At 42.4% G+C, this 20,544-nt stretch overlaps 1 protein-coding gene across 6 annotated transcripts in view; it reads left to right on the top strand.

Annotated features, from left to right (window-relative positions):
* The window catches only part of LOC110502576 (zinc transporter 6), an 82,831-nt gene extending 72,304 nt beyond the window's left edge, over positions 1-10,527 (top strand). For all 6 annotated transcript variants that reach the window (XM_021580718.2, XM_021580716.2, XM_021580719.2 and 3 more), the window contains 5 exons: positions 4,503-4,622; positions 5,546-5,648; positions 6,254-6,301; positions 8,640-8,708; positions 9,364-10,527. In XM_021580718.2, the coding sequence (XP_021436393.1) occupies positions 4,503-4,622; positions 5,546-5,648; positions 6,254-6,301; positions 8,640-8,708; positions 9,364-9,930 (907 nt within the window). In that variant the 3' untranslated portion in view covers positions 9,931-10,527. The remainder of the gene's footprint in view (positions 1-4,502; positions 4,623-5,545; positions 5,649-6,253; positions 6,302-8,639; positions 8,709-9,363) is intronic.
* Positions 10,528-20,544: the final 10,017 nt, after the last annotated feature.

The raw sequence follows: 20,544 nt of genomic DNA, 5'->3' as shown, positions 1-20,544 counted from the left end.
CTGTCTCTGAGCTCTACGGACAATAATTTCACCTCATGGATTGTTTTTTTTTTCTTTGACATTGTCATTGGCACTGTCAACTGTGGGATGGACAGGTGTGTGCTTTTCCAAATCATGTCCAATTGAATTTACCACAGGTAGAATCCAATCAAGTTGTAGAAACATCTCAAGGATGATCACTGGAGCCAGGATGCACCTGAGCTCAATTTTGAGTCTCATAGCAAAGGGTCTGAATACTTATGTAAATAAACTATTTCTGTTTTTGTTTGTTTGTTTTATAAATTTGCAAACATTTCTAAAAACATGTTTTTGCTTTGTCATTATGGGGTATTGTGTGTAGATTAATGCGAGGGGGGGGGGGCTATTTAATCAGTTTTAGAATAAGGCTGTAATGAAACAAAATGTGGAAAAGTCAAGGTGTCTGAATACTTTCCGAATGCACTGTACACCATCCAAAGTGTAATTAACTTCACCATTCTCAAAGGGACATTCAATGTCTGCTTTTTTATTTTTACCCATCTACCAATAGGTGCCCTTCTTTGCGAGGCATTGGAAAATGTCTCTGGTCCTTGTTCTTGAGTCCGTTTTTGAAGTTCACTCCTTGACTGAGGGACCTTAAAGATAATTGAACAGAGATGAAGTAGTCATTAAAAAATCCTGTTAAACACTTATTGCATACAGTGAGTCCATGAAACCTATGTGATTTAAAGCACATTTTTACTCCTGAACGTATTTAGGCTTGACATAACAAAGGAGTTGATTACGTATTGATACTATCATTAATAAAACTTTTTTTTTTCATTTGTAAAAATGTGTAAAAACATAATTCCACTTTGACATTATGGGGTACGTTGTGTATGCCAGTGACACAAAATCTGAATTTAATCACTTTTAAATTCAGGCTGTGTTAAACAACAAAATGTGGGAAAAGTCAACGGGTGTGGATACTTTCTGAAGGCGCTGTATGACAGAGTAAAGTTCTGATTGTTCTGAGTAGAAGGCACAGTGGACAGGATGTCCCGGACTACTTTGACTCATTGTTTCATTATCTGCTTTAATCGTGTCATCCGTGTCTCTGGGCCTCACCACCCTCCCTGATGTTTGGTGGGTAGACATTATATAACCCTCGGAGCTAGTCCACTGTGTACTATTATTTGGGCAACAGCGTTTAGCCTGTATTTATAGCCGACCGACATCATATCAAGTGTTTGTATGTCTCACCGTAATCCCACAATTTCTGTCTCCAGTGGGTGGGATTATGCAAACTGTCACTCTGGAACAAAGCTCCCTCTATCCACACAGTGTTCTCTCTCGCTCTCTCTCTCTCTAGGCAGCGCCGGATGCACAGACTGTGCAGACAGACGGTCGTGGAATCACACGACCCTGTCCCTAGTACTCAAATTATATCAATGCAGAGGGGAGATTTAGGAGATTATTGGGATTGTAAATCCTGCTACCCCCCCCCCCCGCCCCAATGTTGGCTTCAAATTAAGTGACCGGAGGTTGAGCTTCTTTAGGTTAATGGGTTTTCTTTTCTTTTTTAAAGATAATGCCTCTTTTTTTTATTGTGTCCTTGTTGGACATCAGTGGACTAGTATCCATGCATGTTTAATAAGAGGTTGACATTGGACAGGGATGCAGTTTAAAAACACTATATAGAATTCATCTTCTCAGTATTTATCTAATCATGACCTATTTCAAATAATATTATGCCAAGATAGGAAAACATCACTGCAGATAAAAAAAACAGGGCTAAATGTCATGATTTCACACTGGCTAAATGTGAGTGAACTCATTGCCCTCTACTCCCCCTACTGATGCTGATGAGTATGATGTGTGGTCTCAGACACTGTGATCCCCAGTGTTGACAGCACATCCCTTCATATCATATCATCACGTTTACTCTGATGGGTTACCCCTTCCTAATGCACTGCATTAACATCTCTGATTAAACACAAATACCTGATCTGTAAAGCATGCACACTGCCTCATCACCACACAACTGTAAGATCCTGAGGGGGTTCCACTCACTATAGGGATCTCGTTTTTCTTTTTGTGAAATGAGAGCAATGTATTTATTTTAGTCACATGCTGAAAAGCGACACACATGAATGCTTAATTGTACATTAATTGTATCACAACGGCATAATGAACCGCTAGCCATTTGAATTAGATCAGACATTGGTCATTTATGAACAGGACGAAGCACATCCCAAAAATATAATCTGATCTAAAAACACACCACGTAGAGAGAACACGGGATGAATGCATACATCCATCTGTCTGTAAAATAATACATAGAAGTGTTGGTGCCCAAGAATATACACTACATGGTCAAAGTATGTGGACACCTGCTCAACGAACATCTCATTCCAAAATCATGGGCATTTATATGGAGTTGGTCCCCTTTTGCTGCTATAACAGCCTCAACTCTTCAGGGAAGGCTTTCCACTAGATGTTGAAACATTGGTGCGGAGACTTGCTTCCATTCAGCCACGAGCATTAGTGAGGTCGGACACTGATGTTGGCCGATTAGGCCTGGCTCGCAGTCTGCGTTTCAATTCATCCCAAAGGTGTTCGATGGGGTTCAGGTCAGGGCTCTGTGCAGGCCAGTCAAGTTCTTCCACACCGATCTCAACAAACCATTTCTGTATGGACCTTGCTTTGTGCACAGGCGCATTGTCCTGCTGAAACTAAGATTTCCCTTCACTGGAACTAAGGGGCCTAGCCCGAACCATGAAAAACAGCCCCAGACCATTATTCCTCGTCCACCAAACTTTACAGTTGGCACTATGCATTGGGGCAGGTAGCGTGCTCCTGGCATCCGCCATCCCAGATTTGTTCATTGGATTGCCAGATGGTGAAGCGTGATTCACCACTCCAGAGAACTCGTTTCCACTGCTCCAGAGTCCAATGGCGGCGAGCTTTACACCACTTTACACCACAGCCGACGCTTGGCATTGTGCATGGTGATCTTAGACTTGTGTGTGGCTGTTCGGCCATGGAAACCTATTTCATGAAGCTCCCGACGAACAGTTATTTTGCCAATGTTGCTTCCAGAGGTAGTTTGGAACTTGGTAGTGAGTGTTGCAACCGAGGACAGACGTTTTTTATGTGCTCGGCAGTCCCGTTCTGTGAGCTTGTGTGGCCTACCACTTCGCAGCTGATCCATTGTTGCTCCTAGCTGTTTTCAATTCACAATAACAGCACTTACAGATGACCGGGGTAGCTCTTGCAGGGCAGAAATTTGCCGAACTGACTTGTTGTGAAGTTGGCATCCTATGACGGTACCACGTTGAAAGTCACTGAGCTCTTCAGTAAGGCCATTCTACTGTCAATGTTTGTCTATGGAGATTGCATGGCGGTGTGCACGATTTTATACCCCTGTCAGAAACGGGTTTGGTTGAAATAACCGAATCCACTAATTTGACGGTGTGTCCACATACTTTTGTGTATGTATATTGTGTATTAGTGTTTCATATTTCATAAATTCTAACATCAGTAAAAAAAAAATTCTTCCACTTTTACAATAGAGTATTTTGTGTAGATTGTTGATGAAAAATGGCATTCATTTTAATCCCACTTTGTAACACAACAAAATGTGGAAAAAGTCAAGAGATGTGAATAGTTTCTGAACACACATTGAACAACACAGCAGCTTTTCAGCATGTTTTGTTATTTCCTTATAACCAAAAGTCGATGAAGAACGTTTGTTTTCCAAAATTTGTGGTCGTGGTCGAGGGGAATTCTTTCATATGACATGAATACCGACTCGGAGTATCAACCATGTTTGACAGCCATCGTCGATGGTGACGGCATCGTAATGTTACAAACAAGGATTTAGCAATGGTTTAGTACAAGCATTTCGCTACACTCGCAATAACATCTGCCAACCATGTGTATGTGACCAATGATTTGAGCATATTTAAATTTGACTGCACCTCTGGAGTCTGGCAGCACAGTGAGCACACCAGCCACCTTGAACATCTGATGAAACTGGCTGTAATAAAGCCTTTTGTGGGGAAAAACTAATTCTCATTGGCTGTGCCTGGCTACCCAGTGGGTGGGCTCCCCAAGGGGGCTATGCCCTCCTAGGCCTACCCATGGCTGTACCCCTGCCCAGTCATGTGAAATCCATAGATTAGGGCCTAATGAATTTGTTTCAATTGACTGATTTCCTTATATGAACTGTAACTCAGTAAAATCGTTGAAATGTTTTGCATTTATATTTGTGTCTAGTAGATTGTTATTACAATCACTTAGTCTCAGCATTATTAATATTTTAACTTTTAAGAAGATGTGTATATTACAGGTGCTTTCTGTGAGTCCCTGTCTTGGATTGTTTGTGTGATTTCTTTGGTTGCCCTTTGGTAATGTGTGTTGTCAATTTGGTAATGTGTGTTGTCACAGTAACTCTAACAAGTTTAGACACGTTTGGAGCATCACCACAGGGTTGAATGGCTCAGTATAGTCATTTTATTTTTGTGTTTGTATGTTTTCAGCCTGTGTGGGATTATCCCTGGTCTCAGCAGTGTCCTTCTGCCTCGTATGAATCCCTTTGTCTTAATCAACGTGGCCGGAGCTCTCTCACTCTGCATCACCTACATGCTCATTGAGATCAAGTAAGTCCTCCCCTCTGACATGGTGTAATGGAATTAGTTAGTGGATTCGGGGAAGTTTATAAATCAATATTGTTGAGGAATAATATGTACTCTGAATTCTGTTCCCACAAAGCCCCCATTATCGACATGATGTGTGTTTGACATCCCTCTTGTTACTTATCAACCTCCATGATAACTCTTGACATAGAGAGGGGACGATAAACCGAAAATTATCGACACCGACCACTTATCGTGGGCATTTAATGATATTGCTCATAATGATAAGTTGCCTATACTAGAGAAATGTGAACTTTGAAATGAAATAAGTCTGCTTATATGGAAATAGCCTTGCACTAGCTGCTCATAGGGCAGGAGCCAAAAGCTAGTCTATCGCACGGCCTTACCCTCAATCTATCTCCTTAATGCGGCAGGTATTAAGGACTGGGCGGCAGGTAGCCTAGTGGTTAGAGTGTTGGGCCAGTAACCGAAAGGTTGCTGGATCGAATCCCGAGCTGACAAGGTAAAAATCTGTCGTTGTGCCCCTGAACATGCATGTTCCCTGGTAGGCCGTCATTGTAAAAAATAATTTGTTCTTAATTGTCTTGCCTTTATTTAACTAAAAAATAAATGTAAAAAATGCTGAGTGCCAAGCAGTGACTCTTCAGGTGCCATTTTTACAGTCTTATGACTTGGCCGGGGATCGAACTCACAGCCTTCCAATCTCAAGGTGGACACTAACCACAAGACTGAGTTGGTGATTGTGAATACCGTTATGGTGTACATGGATGTTATAAACGTATCGTTATCATGATAATTCAGTCAGTTTATCGTGATATGGATTTTTGTCCATGTCTCCCAGCTCTATCCTGACAGCTATATGCTCCTAACTTTATAACGTACTAATAGTATCTATTATGAAGTACCTGATGATTCTCTCTCTCTAGTAATTACAATGCTGTGGACACAGTTTCGGCGGTGGCCATCGGCCTCATGATCTTTGGCACCATGTATCCTATGAGTGTGTACAGCGGGAAGGTGCTCCTTCAGGTAGGCTATTCAAACATGTCCACAGTCAAAGTTGTGGATCGCACAACTTTACTGTAACTCAACTCAACACTGTAAACTCTTGGAAAGCCTGAGTTATGTTCTGTCCGGATTATGTTTGGTTTACAGTGGTTCTTCCTATAAATGTTGCAGCACGTCATTTAAGTGTCAGCCATTGTTGCCAGAATGACACAATTTACCACCATCTACCACAAACGGTCGTGGTATAAGCTCAAAACTTTTAAAGGAAGAAGCACTGTTGGGGCGGCAGGTAGCCTAGTGGTTAGAGCGCTGGGCCAGTAACCGAAAGGTTGCTGGATCGAATCCCAGAGCTGTCGTACATAAGAATTTGTTCTCAACTGACTGTTAAAAAATACGTTCAAGAGAGCATGTTCTGGGATGTTTTTGCACGTCAGCAGTCAAGTTTTGGACTTTTAAGAAGCAAAGGCCACATCATCATGATGATGCAGGAGACATTTTGGGACTGCATCAACAGTGGACTAATGAAAGAAATACTAAAATAGTTTTTCTGTGGATTTTCTGGAGCACTGTGTTTTGAACAGAGACACTCTGGTGACTCACACCTGGCTGTGTTCTGTCCTCTTTAGACCACTCCCTCCCATGTCATCGGTCAGCTTGACAAACTGCTCAGAGAGGTAAGAGCACTCAAGTGGGGGTGATGATTTTGTTTAATTAACTATTGAAATAGGATGGGAGGTCAATTAAGGACGGTTTTAACTAGGTGGTATACAGCTACGGAAGTTACTTTTTTGTAGCTGGTTAGTAGAACTTAGGCAACGGGTCTGAAGAATTAACGTAGCAAGTTAGGTGAATTAGGAAAGGGGTTAGCTAAAATGCTCTTCTAACCTGCTACAAAAAGTGACTTCCGGTCATAGTTGTACTCCATCTAGACAAAAGCAATGAGGACAACCCTAGTGAATTGTGGAGCGGAGATAATCCTAACAATAAAGTCAGTTGTACAACTGAATGCATTCAACTGAAAGGTGTCTTCCGCTTTTAGGGCTGCCTTAATTGACATCCACGTCATCAGCACAACAAAGTGTAATGTAATGTCCAAATGGAGCTAAAGTTAGACATGAAGTACAATGTTAATAACGAGGCATATGAAGTGGAATACATGTAAATTATTTACATAATACGGGATATTTACACAGTCATCAAACCATTCACAGAAAACATTTAAATAATGATTTTGATGGTCCAACAACTCTGGAGTTGTTTGGCGCCATGGTTGTGGAGGGCAAAGTGCTGGAAGCGAATGGGAACCTCTCATCTTTGCTCCTAATGGCAATCAGTGATGCGTTTGCTGAGGGTTGTCCTCTTTTGACCTCTTTCCTATTTTTCAAGCACGTTGCACTCGCTAAATAAGGCAGTTGAAATGTGTTGCGTGTACCATGTGTATTGAAGCCAATTTTTGTTTCTGTGCTTTATATGTATATATTATTGAAGTGTATTTCACAGTGTGAAACAGCTTGCAATGAATCCCTAACATGTTTTAAAATATATTGTGCCCCTTGGGATCCTATTGTGCCACTCTAGCAATATTATAACTAGAGCCAGTTTATAGTTTTTTCAGACCATGGGCATTGACTGGGACTGGTCACCTCATGGCAGAGACTCTGTTAGACACCTACAGCGATTGTGGCGCGGTCTGCATTTTTCATGATGCGGTCAGATCCCGCAGGTTATTTGGAAGCAAACATCTTTCTGCTTTGTTTGCCTTCCTATTGTATTAAAAGCACCTCTTTGTCGTGTTTTTCACACACCCTCAGAATTTCGCTGCTTCAAGTTCAGTAGCCTTCCTCTCCTAGTTGGGTGTGCAAGATCATGTGCACCAACAGTATGTGTGGTTTCAGTGAAGTAGAGTAGGCTGCCTATGCATGGGCAGAGAATCACGTGGCTAAAGCCCGACTGATATAGTTTTTGGGGTCCAATACTGATTCCGATTTGTTTTTTTGTGTGACAAAACATCTGCCGCTATATCTTCCAGTTGTTTTACTCCAGGGAAATTAAACCGATATAGCATTAAAAAAAACTATATCGGCCGATTTTAATATCGGGTTCTACACGTTGCAGTTATCGTTCCAAAGGAAATTAATTTCAATATGATTAGGCTATAGTTTACTACAGTGTCTGTAAAGTAATATTGGTAATGGAAAGAAGTGTAGGGCCCTCAACCAATGTGAGTCCAGGTGCAATCAAAAAAATGTATAATTGAAAAGGCGCAATGCATGCATAGGCTACCATCGTGAGTGAGCATTGCGCCTTTTCCATAAATATGAATTACCCATTTATTTGTCTCTGCCTGCAAATTGTCCTGCTCCTAAAGGTAGGCTACATCCTATATGCAAAACATAGCTCAAGAAAAAATGCAAGTGTCCGCCCTCATAATTTTTGCTGCTTCAGGTTCAGTATCCATATGTGCAAGATCAGGTGGGCATGTGGTCTCAATTAAATAGAGAAGGCTATAGCCTATGCATGTGTGGAGAATGATGGGGCAGTTATCATTTCCAAGGAAATCGGATTTATACGATAGTTTACTACATTGCCTTGAAATAAGTACTGATCAGCCATATGTCCCATCTGAAAATTGTCCTGCTCCTTAAAGGTAGGCTATAAAATGTAGCTCAAGAGAAAGTGCAAGTGTTCACACTGCTCTCTTCAAACTCCATCTAGCCTGTTGGTTGATATAGCCCAGTAATACCTACCGTTAGCCTAATATAATGGGCCATGTGACGTAAGAATCGTAGGTATTTTTGCACATTTTGATACTGCCTATAGGATGCAGAATTGCTGGGACCATGGCTGGCAAGTAAGCCGCGTCACATATGCCTAAAATAACATTGCGGGACGGTGGTTGGGTTCGGGACCAGTTGGAGTGGGTGGGAGTCAGACAGAAAGCCAGCGGGAGCGGGCAGGAGCAAACCTCTAGACTGTATGTATGTGTGTAAAACAGTACTTGTCTTCCATCAGGTCTCCACTCTGGATGGGGTCCTGGAGGTCCGTAACGAACACTTTTGGACGGTGGGCTTTGGCTCTCTGGTACGTCATCATCGTTTTGTCCCTGCTGTCTCCTCATTATACCCAGCAGACTCCTAGCGTAATGCGTCACGCTCTGTTTGCTCTGCCTCTAGGAGAAGCAAGGCCATGTTCTTTGATTCCCATTGTGAAGACAGAGTAGTCACACAAAAAGATGACAGTAGTCACGTCGTACTCCAATACAGGGAATATGGCATAAAGACAGAAATTGAGTCATTCTGGTTTCATTGAAACGCCTGAGATGTGAATTATTCAGACTGTGGCTCTAACAATGTTGCTTCACGTAGAATTACTTAAATACAGATTCTGTCTGTTCTGCTGCTACGTTAAATCTCATTCAATAAAATAACACTTATTTGCACTCTGCATAATAGCAGTATAATGTCATTACGCAATTACAGCATCACTGCTGTCATATAGATAAATAGACCAGCTTCTTGGCTGCACTTGTAAATTCCTGTGTAGACTAAGTTTATACAGTGGTGTTGCTGCTGTGCTCAGTTGTTGTCACACAGTTCTGGGTTGTTGCCACACTGTTCTCTCCAGATTGTATGCCGTAGTAGAGCTAGAGGGAGAGAAAGGGAGAGAGAGAGAATGTGGAGTAAACACGCAGACTGACTCTTTAACTCCTTGTCTCCTCCACCGGCTTTGTGTGCAGGCTGGCTCTGTCCATGTCCGAATACGCCGGGATGCCAACGAGCAGATGGTGCTGGCCCATGTGACCAACCGCCTCTTCCCCCTTGTGTCCACGCTGACGGTTCAGATTTTCAAGGATGACTGGATCCGGCCTTCCCTCATGGCCGGAGTGCTCCCAGCCGGCACACTCAGCCCCTCTGACCACGGGGGCCTGTCTAGCTTTGTCCCCCCTCCCCCCAAATCCTCTGAGGACATGGATCGGCTCACCTCCACCCCATCCAAACTCAGCAGTCCACCGCCAGAGTTCTCCTTCAACACCCCAGGGAGGCATGTCCAGCCCATGGTGCTTCCCAGCACCCAGCACCAGAGGCCCTACAGCATGGGCCTCAACTACGGTGCCTCCCCCTACACCAACATGCTCAACCAAAACCTAGCCCGGCCGGGGAGTGAGCTGGGGATGGGTATGAACCTGGGAATGGGTGTAGGGATGCCTTCATCACAACAAGGTTTCAGAACTGCCTTAGGCGCAGCGCCACAGCGATTTGGAATCAACCCTCTTCCATCACAGTACAGCCAGTACAGACCCTGATGTTTAGAACAAAAGGTATAGAAGTGGGATATTCAGAGAGAGAATATATTATGGTATTTATTTTGATGGGACCAGGACATACATTCTGACCTTTGGTGGATTTTCTATATTTTTTTTGTACTATTCTTCAAAAAGCAAATGACTTTGAAATTAACTGTAGGCATGTGTTCTGTATATGATATGCCAGTTAACATTTTTCTTCTGATTGGGAATCGTGGAGGAGCTCTATGGCTTTTGTGTGCTTTAAACCATTAATTGACTTTCGTGCTCATAGGATTTGAATGTTTGATTACATTAACTATTATTCCCTTGGTAAATGGTCATCACAAGATGGTCAGCTCAGCCGTTCCTACCTGGAGTAATATTTGTAGGTAGAAAACGGTGACCTAATGCAGGGTCAATACATAATGGGGAAATTAGACTCTTATGTTTTGCCCCATAACTGCTGCATTAAAGGCATCACTTTGTTACACTAATGTTTCTTAATGCCAACCTCATTGTGAAGGAGTGGTCTGTATGTATTTTCACCTTTAATGGAAAACAAAAACTGTCATTTTCCGTTTCAGTATAGTCTGCAATAAATTAAATGCAAATGTACTATACTTGCCCTATTATTTGTCACTTTAACTTTATAGGTCAATGTCTATTGAAAGACTCTCCAATGGGTTTGGCGACTCAGCGTGGGACATTAATTATCCTAGGCATATAGGCCTGTCTGGATCGGAGTTTGGGTATAAGAAATGAGGTAGGCCTACGTAAATGTTCCAACATAATATCCTGACCGAAGCTTTAAGACATTGAGTAAAAAAGACACCTGGGATACCTGTGAGTGTTGTTGAGAGCGAATGTTGAATAGTGAAGAGGACCATAAAGAAAATGTAAGTGTGGAATGAAAGTATGCCGTTTAATTTAAAACAAATCTGATTTGTATTTCTCTTTTTGTTTTAATTCATGTTAACAGTAATTCATACAAAGTGTGTTAAACTAATTTGGACATTTTAATTTATTGGCAATTGGTTAAATAAAATCAGAGCGTAAGACCATAACTAAAGAAATTTTAATTTTCCATGAAGAAAAATTGTGACTTGCAAGAAGTTAAAACTTTTGATTGAGATGTTGAGTGAATGTTGAATAGTGAAGAGGCCCATAAAGAAAATGTAAGTGTGAGATGAGTGTTTAATTTAAAAATCTGCAGTGCTAGAACGTCACTACAGACCCAGGTTCGATCTCATGCTGTATCACAATTGGCCCAGTGTTGTCCGGATTAGGGGAGGGTTAGGCTGGGGTGGGGCTTTACTTGGCTCACCGCACTCTAGCGACTCGTTGTGGCAGACCGGGCGCCTGCAGGCTGACCTCTGTCAGATGAACAATGTTTCCTCCGACACATTGGTGTGGCTGACTTCCGGGTTAAGCAGGCGGGTGTTAAAAAGCGCGGTTTGGCGGGTCATGTTTCAAAGGACGCAGGACTCGACCTTTGCCTCCTGAACACGTTGGGGAGTTGCAGCAATGAGGCAATATCAAAATTGGGGAGAAAGAGGGTAAAATACTACTACAACAACAACAAAAAATACATGCATACATACAGTACCAGTCAAACGTTTGGACACACCTACTCATTCAAGGGTTTTTCTTTATTTTTTATATTTTCGACATTGTAGAATAATAGTGACAACGTCAAAACTATGAAATAACACATATTGAATCATGTAGTTACCAAAAAAGTGTTAAACAAATAAAAATAGATCTTAGATTCTTCGAAGTACCCACCCTTTGCCCCGATGACAGCTTTGCACACTCTTGGCATTCTTTCAACCAGCTTCACCTTGAAGGAGTTCCCACATATGCTGAGCCTTTGTTGGCTGCTTTTCCTTCACTCTGCGGTCCAACTCATCCCAAACCATCTCAATTGGGTTGAGGTCAAGTGATTGTGGATGCCAGGTCATCTGATGCAGAACTCCATCACTCTCCTTCTTGGTCAAATAGCCCTTACACAGCCTGGAGGTGTGTTGGGTCATTATCAAATGATAGTCCCACTAAGCGCAAACCATATGGGATGGCGTATTGCCGCAGAATGCTATGGTAGCCATGCTGGTTAAGTGTGCCTTCAAGTCTAAATAAATCACGTGACAGTGTCACCAGCAAAGCACCCCCACACCATCTCACCACCTCTTCCATGCTTCACGGTGGGAACCACACATGCAGAGATCAGCCGTCACCTACTCTGCGTCTCACAAAGACACGGCGGTTAGAACCAAAAATCTCAAATGTGGACTCATCAGACCAAAGGACAGATTTCCACCGGTCTAATGTCCATTGCTCGTGTTTCTTGGCCCATCAAGTCTCTTCTTATTGCTGTCCTTTAGTAGTGGTTTCTTTGCAGCAATTCGACCATGGAGGCCTGATTCACGCAGTGTCCTCTGAACAGTTGATGTTGAGATGCCTGTTACTTGAACAATGTGAAGCATTTTTTGGGCTGCAATTTCTGAGGCTGGTAACACTGCTGAAGAGGATACGTTCATTAGAAGTAACTCTGGGTCTTCCTTTCCTTTAGTGGTCCTCGTGAGAGCCAGTTTCATCATAGCGCTTGGTGGTTTTTGCGACTGCACTTGAAGAAACTTTAAAAGTTCTTGACATTTTCCTGATTGACTGATCTTCACGTCTAAAAGTAATAATGGACTGTAATTTCTCTGCTTATTTGAGCTGTTCTTACCATAATATGGACTTGGTCTTTTACCAAATAGGGCTATCTTCTGTTTACCACCCCTACCTTGTCACAACACAACTGATTCAGAAGGAAAGAAATTCCACAAATTAACTTTTTACAAGGCATACCTTCTTTTAATTGAAATGCATTCCAGGTGACTACCTCCATGAAGCTGGTTGAGAGAATGCCAAGCGTGTGCAAAGCTGTCATCAAGGCAAAGGGTGGCTACTTTGAAGAATCTCATATAAAATATATTTTGATTTGTTTAATACTTTCTTGGTTACTAAATGATTCCATTTGTGTTATTTCATAGTTTTGATGTCTTCACTATTATTCTATAATGTAGAAAATTGTAAAAAAATAAAAATAATAAAGACCCTGGAATGACCGGTTGTGTATGTACAGTTGAAGTCGTAATTATACATACACTTACATTGGAGTCATTAAAACCGGCACAGCCAGAAGAGGACTGGCCACCCCACATAGCCTGGTTCCTCTCTAGGTTTCTTCCTAGGTTTTGGCCTTTCTAGGGAGTTTTTCCTAGCCACCGTGCTTCTACACCTGCATTGCTTGCTGTTTGGGGTTTTAGGCTGGGTTTCTGTACAGCACTTTGAGATATCAGCTGATGTACGAAGGGCTATATAAATACATTTTATTTGATTAAAACTCGTTTTTCAACCACTCCACAAATATCTTGTTAACGAACTATAGTTTTGGCAAGTCGGTAAGGACATCTATTTTGTGCATGACGCAAGTCATTTTTCCAACAATTGTTTATAGACAGATTATTTCACTTATAACTCACTATCACAATTTCAGTGGGTCAGAAGTTTACATACAATAAGTTGACTGCCTTTTAAACAGCTTGGAAAATTCCAGAAAATTATGTCATGACTTTAGAAGTTTCTGATAGGCTAATTAACATCATTTGAGTCATTTGGAGGTGTACCTGTGGATGTATTTCAAGGCCTACCTTCAAACTCAGTGCCTCTTTGCTTGACATCATGGGAAAATCAAAAGACATCAGCCAAGACCAATCTTGGTTTATCAGATCAATGTCTCACACATAATGCCTCCAGTTGCAATGATTTTTTTACGAGTGCTTTTTAATTGGAGTTCGTTTCTGGTAATGGGTCTTTGGTATATTGTCTGAGGATGTGTGCGTGTCCATATTCATTATATATTTCTGAATTGTCATGATCTACTTCACACTTATCAGTGCAATTTGCCCTTTGTCTGTCAAGTATTAATTGTTTAGGCCACTGCAGCTCTCAAGTGGCACAGATCGACTGAATGACTATATAGATGATTTATTCTGTTCTGTGCCATTTCTGTTTAGTAGCAGTATTTATTGGGATCCCCAATTAGCCACTGCCTTTCCTGGGGTCCAAACAGGAAACAAAACAAAAATATATAAAACTATATAATCTCCTGCTGCCTCACGAAAGAGGAAATGGCTCCTGCCCTATGAGCCGTTCCGGTTCGCACAAGCCTAGGATTCGTGCAAGGCCACCCACCTATATAATACAATAAATACATAATTACAATACAAGATATAGAAAAATGGCTGTCTCTTCACAGTACTCGTTGTGCCGTAAGGTGTTCTTTTATCAATTTTTTGTATCTGTTTTTATTGCTAGTTTGAGTTACCTAGGGTAGCAGAGAGTTCCATGTAGTCATGGCTCTTTAATACTGTGTGTTTCCCAGCCTCTGTTCTGGACCTGGGGACTGTGAAGAGACCTCTGATTGCATGTCTTGTGTTGTGTCCGAACTGTGTGCCTGCTGCTTGAATGGTTCCAAATACGAATACAATTTGTCAGCGAATGTCTGACTTCTAAATACAGTGTTGAAGAGATTTTGGATGTATTGATTCCATGGCACATGGTGGGTTGAGTGGTTTGCTGATGTTAACGTTGTGAACAAAGTGCCCCATGGTGGGGTTATGGTATGGGCAGGCATAAGCTACGGACAACGAACACAATTGCATTTTATCAATGGCAATTTGAATGCACAGAGATACCGTGACGAGATCCTGAGGCCCATTGTCGTACCATTCATCTGCCGCCATCACCTCGTGTTTCAGCATGATAATGCACGGCCCCATGTTGCAAGGATCTGTACACAATTCCTGGAACCTGAAAATCCCAGTTCTTCCATGACCTTCATACTCTCCAGACATGTCACCCGCTGAGCATTTTTGGGATGTTCTGGATCGACGTGTACAACAGCATGTTCCAGTTCCCGCCAATATCCAGCAACTTCCCACAGCCATTGAAGAGGAGTGGGACAACATTCCACAGGCCAATCAACAGGCTGATCAACTCTATGTGAAGGAGATGAGTCGTGCTGCATGAGGCAAATGGTGGTCACACCAGATACTGACTGGTTTTCTGATCTATACCCATACTTGTTTTTAAAGGTATATGTTGCATCCTAAGATGCTGGGTTCTTTTACTGAAGACTCCAAAGCGTACTTATAACAAACGGAACAGATTTATTTAATGTTCTCCTTCACACATTACAGTCGTCTACAGTACTCTCTACAGTGTCTTCAGCCCAACTCTCCAATACTCTCCAGAACTTTTACTGCCCTTGTATCTCGTAATCCAATCACTTCAATGCAAGAACGGAAACCCCATTATCATTTGTTAATTCAAATAACTCAACCCCTACATACAAAGCCCATTGGCTATTTGCAACCATTTTACTTCTCAACTCATTAACACATAATACAGTTCTCAATACATCACACTCCCCGGATATTCTCACTTCCTCTGAAAACATCCTTGATGAATAGCATGGGTTTTCCAAAACAGTTTTTCCACTTATCAACTCATATACAACCTGTTTACAGATCCAATTGGTCCGGAGGCCTTCTGACCATTTTTTGGCCTCTCATGATGCTCTAGGCCCTCAGGCTCAGGGCCTGGCATAATCTGTGTCTCTGTATGCGTGCCTGTCACGGTCATAGTTCCCAAGTCCCAATCAGAAATGTTCCACTCTGACACATTCAGGTCTTCTCTTTCATTGTGTTGCATCATCATTTGATCCACATGCTTCTTACACAATTTTCCCTCAGTCTGCACTAAGTAGGTTACAGGACCAAGTACCCTTTTCACAACCCCGGGTACCCATTTCTCTCTCTCTCCTCCCCGGTAATCTCGGACAACACTGTTTGCTCCTACTGAAACAAACGAAGACGCTTGCACACCCCATTGTCCTGTATCTTACACGGAACCCAAACCGGCTGCACAAGTACGCCATCGTGCATAACTTTATTTTGTCCCCCCACACCAACCGCGATCACGACACGCAGGTTGGGGACAGGTCGAAAAGCATTAAACATGTACGGCAACTTAGCTAGCTAGCTTGCACTTGCTAGCTAATTTGTCCTATTTAACTAATTTTTCCTGGGATATAAACATTGAGTTGTTATTGTACCTGAAATGCACAAAGTCCTCTACCCCCGACAATCGACACATAAAACGGTCAACCGAATCATTTCAGGTCATCTCTCCTCCTTCTAGGCTTTTTCTTCTCTTGACTTTATATTGCGATTTTCAACTTTCATAAATTAGGTGCATTACTGCCACTGACCTCATTCGTCTTTCAGTCACCCACGTGAGTATAACCAATGAGGAGATGGCACGTGGGTAGCTGCTTGTATAAACCAATGAGGAGATGGGAGAGGTAGGACTTGCAGCGCGATCTGCGTCAGAAAAATGAACTGACTTATATTTTAGCCCTTGACAATGCAGGCGCTCGTTGGCGCGCGCGAGCAGTGTGGGTGCTATAATTTAATAATATAGAGTTCTACATTTATTTTGCAACGCTCGTGCACGTGATGGAGCGGTGTAGTCAGCCTGTTAGACTGCATGTCAGCTGAAAATCGGGGTTCACTCAGTGATAACCTTGTTCTAACCTGTCGTTTTAGGAACAACTCTGCTGGAGTTTTTCCAGTTGTGGCATATTCCTGTAGGCAAATAGTAAGTTGTCCACACTATGCTGTACAGACCGTCCTGATGACTTGTCCTTATCTAGAGCCTGTTTCAGATTCTGTACAAGTCGCTCTGCTGTGCCATTTGAAGCTGCATAATACAGAGCCGACTCAACTGGAAGAATGTCTCCATCTCTTTTGACACAAGCTATGGCCCATTGTCTGAAACACACCCCTCAACTAACCCATAGACTGAGAACATTCCCCGGAGTGTCTCTACCGTGTAGCTGAAGTATTACTAACACACTTTACTTCTGGCCAGCGTGAGTATGCATCCGTAACTACTAAGAACAGGTGCTTTCCCATTTGAGCAAAATCTATATGGATGTACTGCCAGGGCCTCAGGCCATTTCCAAGGATGCACTGGTGCAAGGTTTGGCATATGTCTATTAGACTGACACACCTGGCATCTTCTTACCATGTCTTCTATGTCTGAGTCTAACCTGGGCCACCAAAAGTGTCTCCTTGCAAGAGCTTTCATTTTTGCCATTCCCCAGTGGTTTTCATGTAGCTCCTTCAGTAGATCCCTCTGTAGAGTAGTCGGCACCACCGCTCTCATACCCCATAACACACAATCACTTTCTACAGTAAGCTCATCCCTTCTCCCCCAGTAAGGCTTTAGTTCAGGATCAGTAACATGGTTAGGCCACCCTGTAAGTGTGAAGTGCTTCACTTTTGCCAAACCCTTGTCCTTAGGTATGGTAGTTTCCCTGGCCCATGTCCTTAGCTAAAATGGGAAGTACATCTCAAAATGACACTCGATAGTTTGGATTGCTCCCCCCCCCCCCCTCTATCTTTCTGTAAGAGCTCTGTCGTAGGTTTGTTGGGAGTAGAGAGATTCTTCATGAACTTGCCATAGTAGGTAAGTAAAGCCAGATATGCTCTGAGCTCTGTAACGTTTGTTGGCACTGAAGCCTTTGCTATGGCTTCAGTCTTGTCCTGCACTGAATGTAGCACCTGTTTGTCTATCCTGTGACCTAAGTGACACTAGACTGAAAAAACGCACACTTGTCCCTGTTTACTCTTAACCAAAGCTCTTGCAGCTCTTCAACACTGCTTCTACATTCTGTAAGTGGTCCTCCGCCGATTTCCCTGTGATACGAATGCCATCAAGAAAGCACACAACCCCAGGTAAATCCTGTAATACATTGGTCCATAATATATTGGAATATAGCTGGAGCGCTTGATACTCCATAAGGCAGTCTATTCATCTGGTAAAAACCCTTCAACGTGTTTATAGTCAGGAAATGCTTTGACTCTTGAGCTACCTCCACTTGCTGGTAGGCCCGTGTAAGGTCTAACTTTGAACTGTTTACCACCGGCTAGATCAAACAAGTCCTGCGTCTTTGGTAAGGAGTACTGGTCCACATCCACCCATGCATTTACAGTCACCTTGTAATCATGACATATTCTGACGCCCCCGTTTGTCTTTGGAACACAAACTATAGGTGCAGCCCATTCACTGTATTCTATGGGTGTGATCACTCCTTGTTTTTCTAGCTCTGTAATCTGTTTGTCTACTGCTTCTGAGTGTATAAGGCACAGGTTTAGCCTTACAAAACTTTGGAACAGCTTTCTCTGACACTTGAGTTTTGGCTTTAACTCCCTTTACCACACCCAGTTCACCACTAAACACCTCTGCATATTTATCACACAGCTGCTGCAACTGGGTCTGACACATTGTTCACTCTTAACCAATCTAATTTGAAGTGCTGAATCCAGTTCCTCCCCATTAGCTAGGACCCTTCCCGTTTGACACTAATAGAGGTGGTGGTAACACCTGAGCACCACATTTCACTTTAACCTCTAGCTGTCCCCATAACTGAATTGGCTGAGCTGAGTAAGTTCTCAAAATAACATAACATGGTTGCATTTTATGCTTCTTAAAGCTGCTGTTGTACAGCTTCTCTGAGATAATAGACATGGCAGCCCCAGTATCTACCTCCGACTTTTCCCGTTACATCTCACCATGTAAGGTTTCACATACTCACAGTCACGATCACTACACACAGTAAAAAGTCCCAAGTCCTTTTCTGACTGGTGATTTCTGACTGTGCTGGATCCTGCAGGTGTAACGGATGTGAAACGGCTAGCTTAGTTAGCGGTGGTGCGCGCTAAATAGCGTTTCAATCGGTGACGTCACTTGCTCTGAGACCTTGAAGTAGTTGTTCCCCTTGCTCTGCAAGAGCCGCGGCTTTTGTGGAGCGATGGGTAACGATGCTTCGTGGGTGACTGTTGCTGGTTCGCGCCCGGGTATGGGCGAGGGGACGGTCTAAAGTTATAGAAGTTATAGAAGTTCGGCCTAACTCTCATTAGCCCATGCACCGTTTCTTCCCAGCTGACCAGTTAATTTACTAACGTTAGTTCTAGCTAACTTTCTAGCTCGTTCACTCAGTTGGTCATCAGTAGTCTGAGGATTTTGCCTCAGAATTCCGTTATCCTCGTTGCCAGTTGTTGCATTCTAAGATGCTGGGTTCTTTTACTGAAGACTCCGAAGCGTACTTATAACAGACGGAACAGATTTATTTAATGTTCCCCTTAACACATTATAGTTGAATACTCTCTACAGTGTTTTCAGCCCAACTCTCCAATACATCATTGAACTTTTACCGCCCTTGCATCTCGTAATCCAATCACTTCAATGCAATAACGCAAACTCATTGTCATTTGTTAATTTAAATAACTCAATCCATGCATACAAATCCCATTGGCTATTTGCAACCATTTTACATCTAAACTCATTAACACATAATACATTTCTCAATACACCACAGTATCTGTGACCAATAGATGCATATCTGTATTCACAGTCATGTGAAATCCATAGATAAGGGCCTAATTGACTTAAATTGACTGATTTCCTTATATGAACTGTAAAATCTTTGAAATTGTTGCATGTTACATTTATATTTTTGTTCAGTGTAAGTGCAACACGTGCTGCTCTGTTTTGGATCAACTGCAATTTCCATATGTCCCTCTTTATGGTGACTACACAACTGGGCAGTAGTCCAGTTGCTACAAAACTTAGGCCTGAAGGACCTGTCTGGTCGACTGAGATGTCAAGAAAGCAAAGAAACACCTTATCATGGACCAATCTCTTCCCATTTTAGCAATCTTTGAGTCAATATGTTTTGACCATGACAGCTTGCTATCTAGGGTTAAATCCAGCAGTTTAGTCTCCTCAACTTGCTTTGACAGAATGTCAGTTTAGCTCTTGTGGATGTTTTTATTTTAAAGCCAGGTGTTATTGTTTGAATAGAGCTGTGCTTCCCAAAATGTCTACACTACCTAGAGGTGGACTAACAAGTGGTGAAAGAAGCTCTTGGTGGGGTGTTAAAAGGGCCACAGCTGGTGTGAAAACTGGTGCTAGCCCTGAGCGAACAACCCACGCCTCAGATATGCTATGAAAGCTTAGCTGTCACATTGGATGAAGGGGGAAAAAGCTACACAGTACACTGTGAACCATTCCCAGGGAGGGAGTAATTGTGATGCCAACAAATGTTATCACCTTTCACCCCGATGCCCATGGAAATGGTGAAAAAAAAGAAAGCTTTTCTGCAGAAAATGTATTGTCTGAATTCCCCTTGCTTCCTCTATTACTCATTATTTTATGCACTTTCATCCAAGCAACTTGTTATCATGTGACTCCCAACCACTAACTGTATTGCTTTACTCTCAATGTGGATTGGAATAGACCACTTGATATCATAATCTGATTGCCTGCCAGTACGTAAGAGAAGTGGACAATGCCACCACTGTGTTGGACACACTTGACCTTTTTGCTCAAGTTCACTCTTGAATAACTGTACATCATGTCTTGCTGCCCGACTGCATATCCATCTAATGCATTTGTGAAGATAAAATAGTGCATTCCACAAACTGGGAACTTACAATTATCCCACAAAATGATTTT

The sequence above is a fragment of the Oncorhynchus mykiss genome, chromosome 23, assembly GCF_013265735.2.
Source record: "Oncorhynchus mykiss isolate Arlee chromosome 23, USDA_OmykA_1.1, whole genome shotgun sequence".
Classification (NCBI taxonomy): domain Eukaryota; kingdom Metazoa; phylum Chordata; class Actinopteri; order Salmoniformes; family Salmonidae; genus Oncorhynchus; species Oncorhynchus mykiss.
The sequence above is the reverse complement of the archived record's forward strand: the minus strand, read 5'-3'. Positions and strand labels throughout refer to the sequence as shown.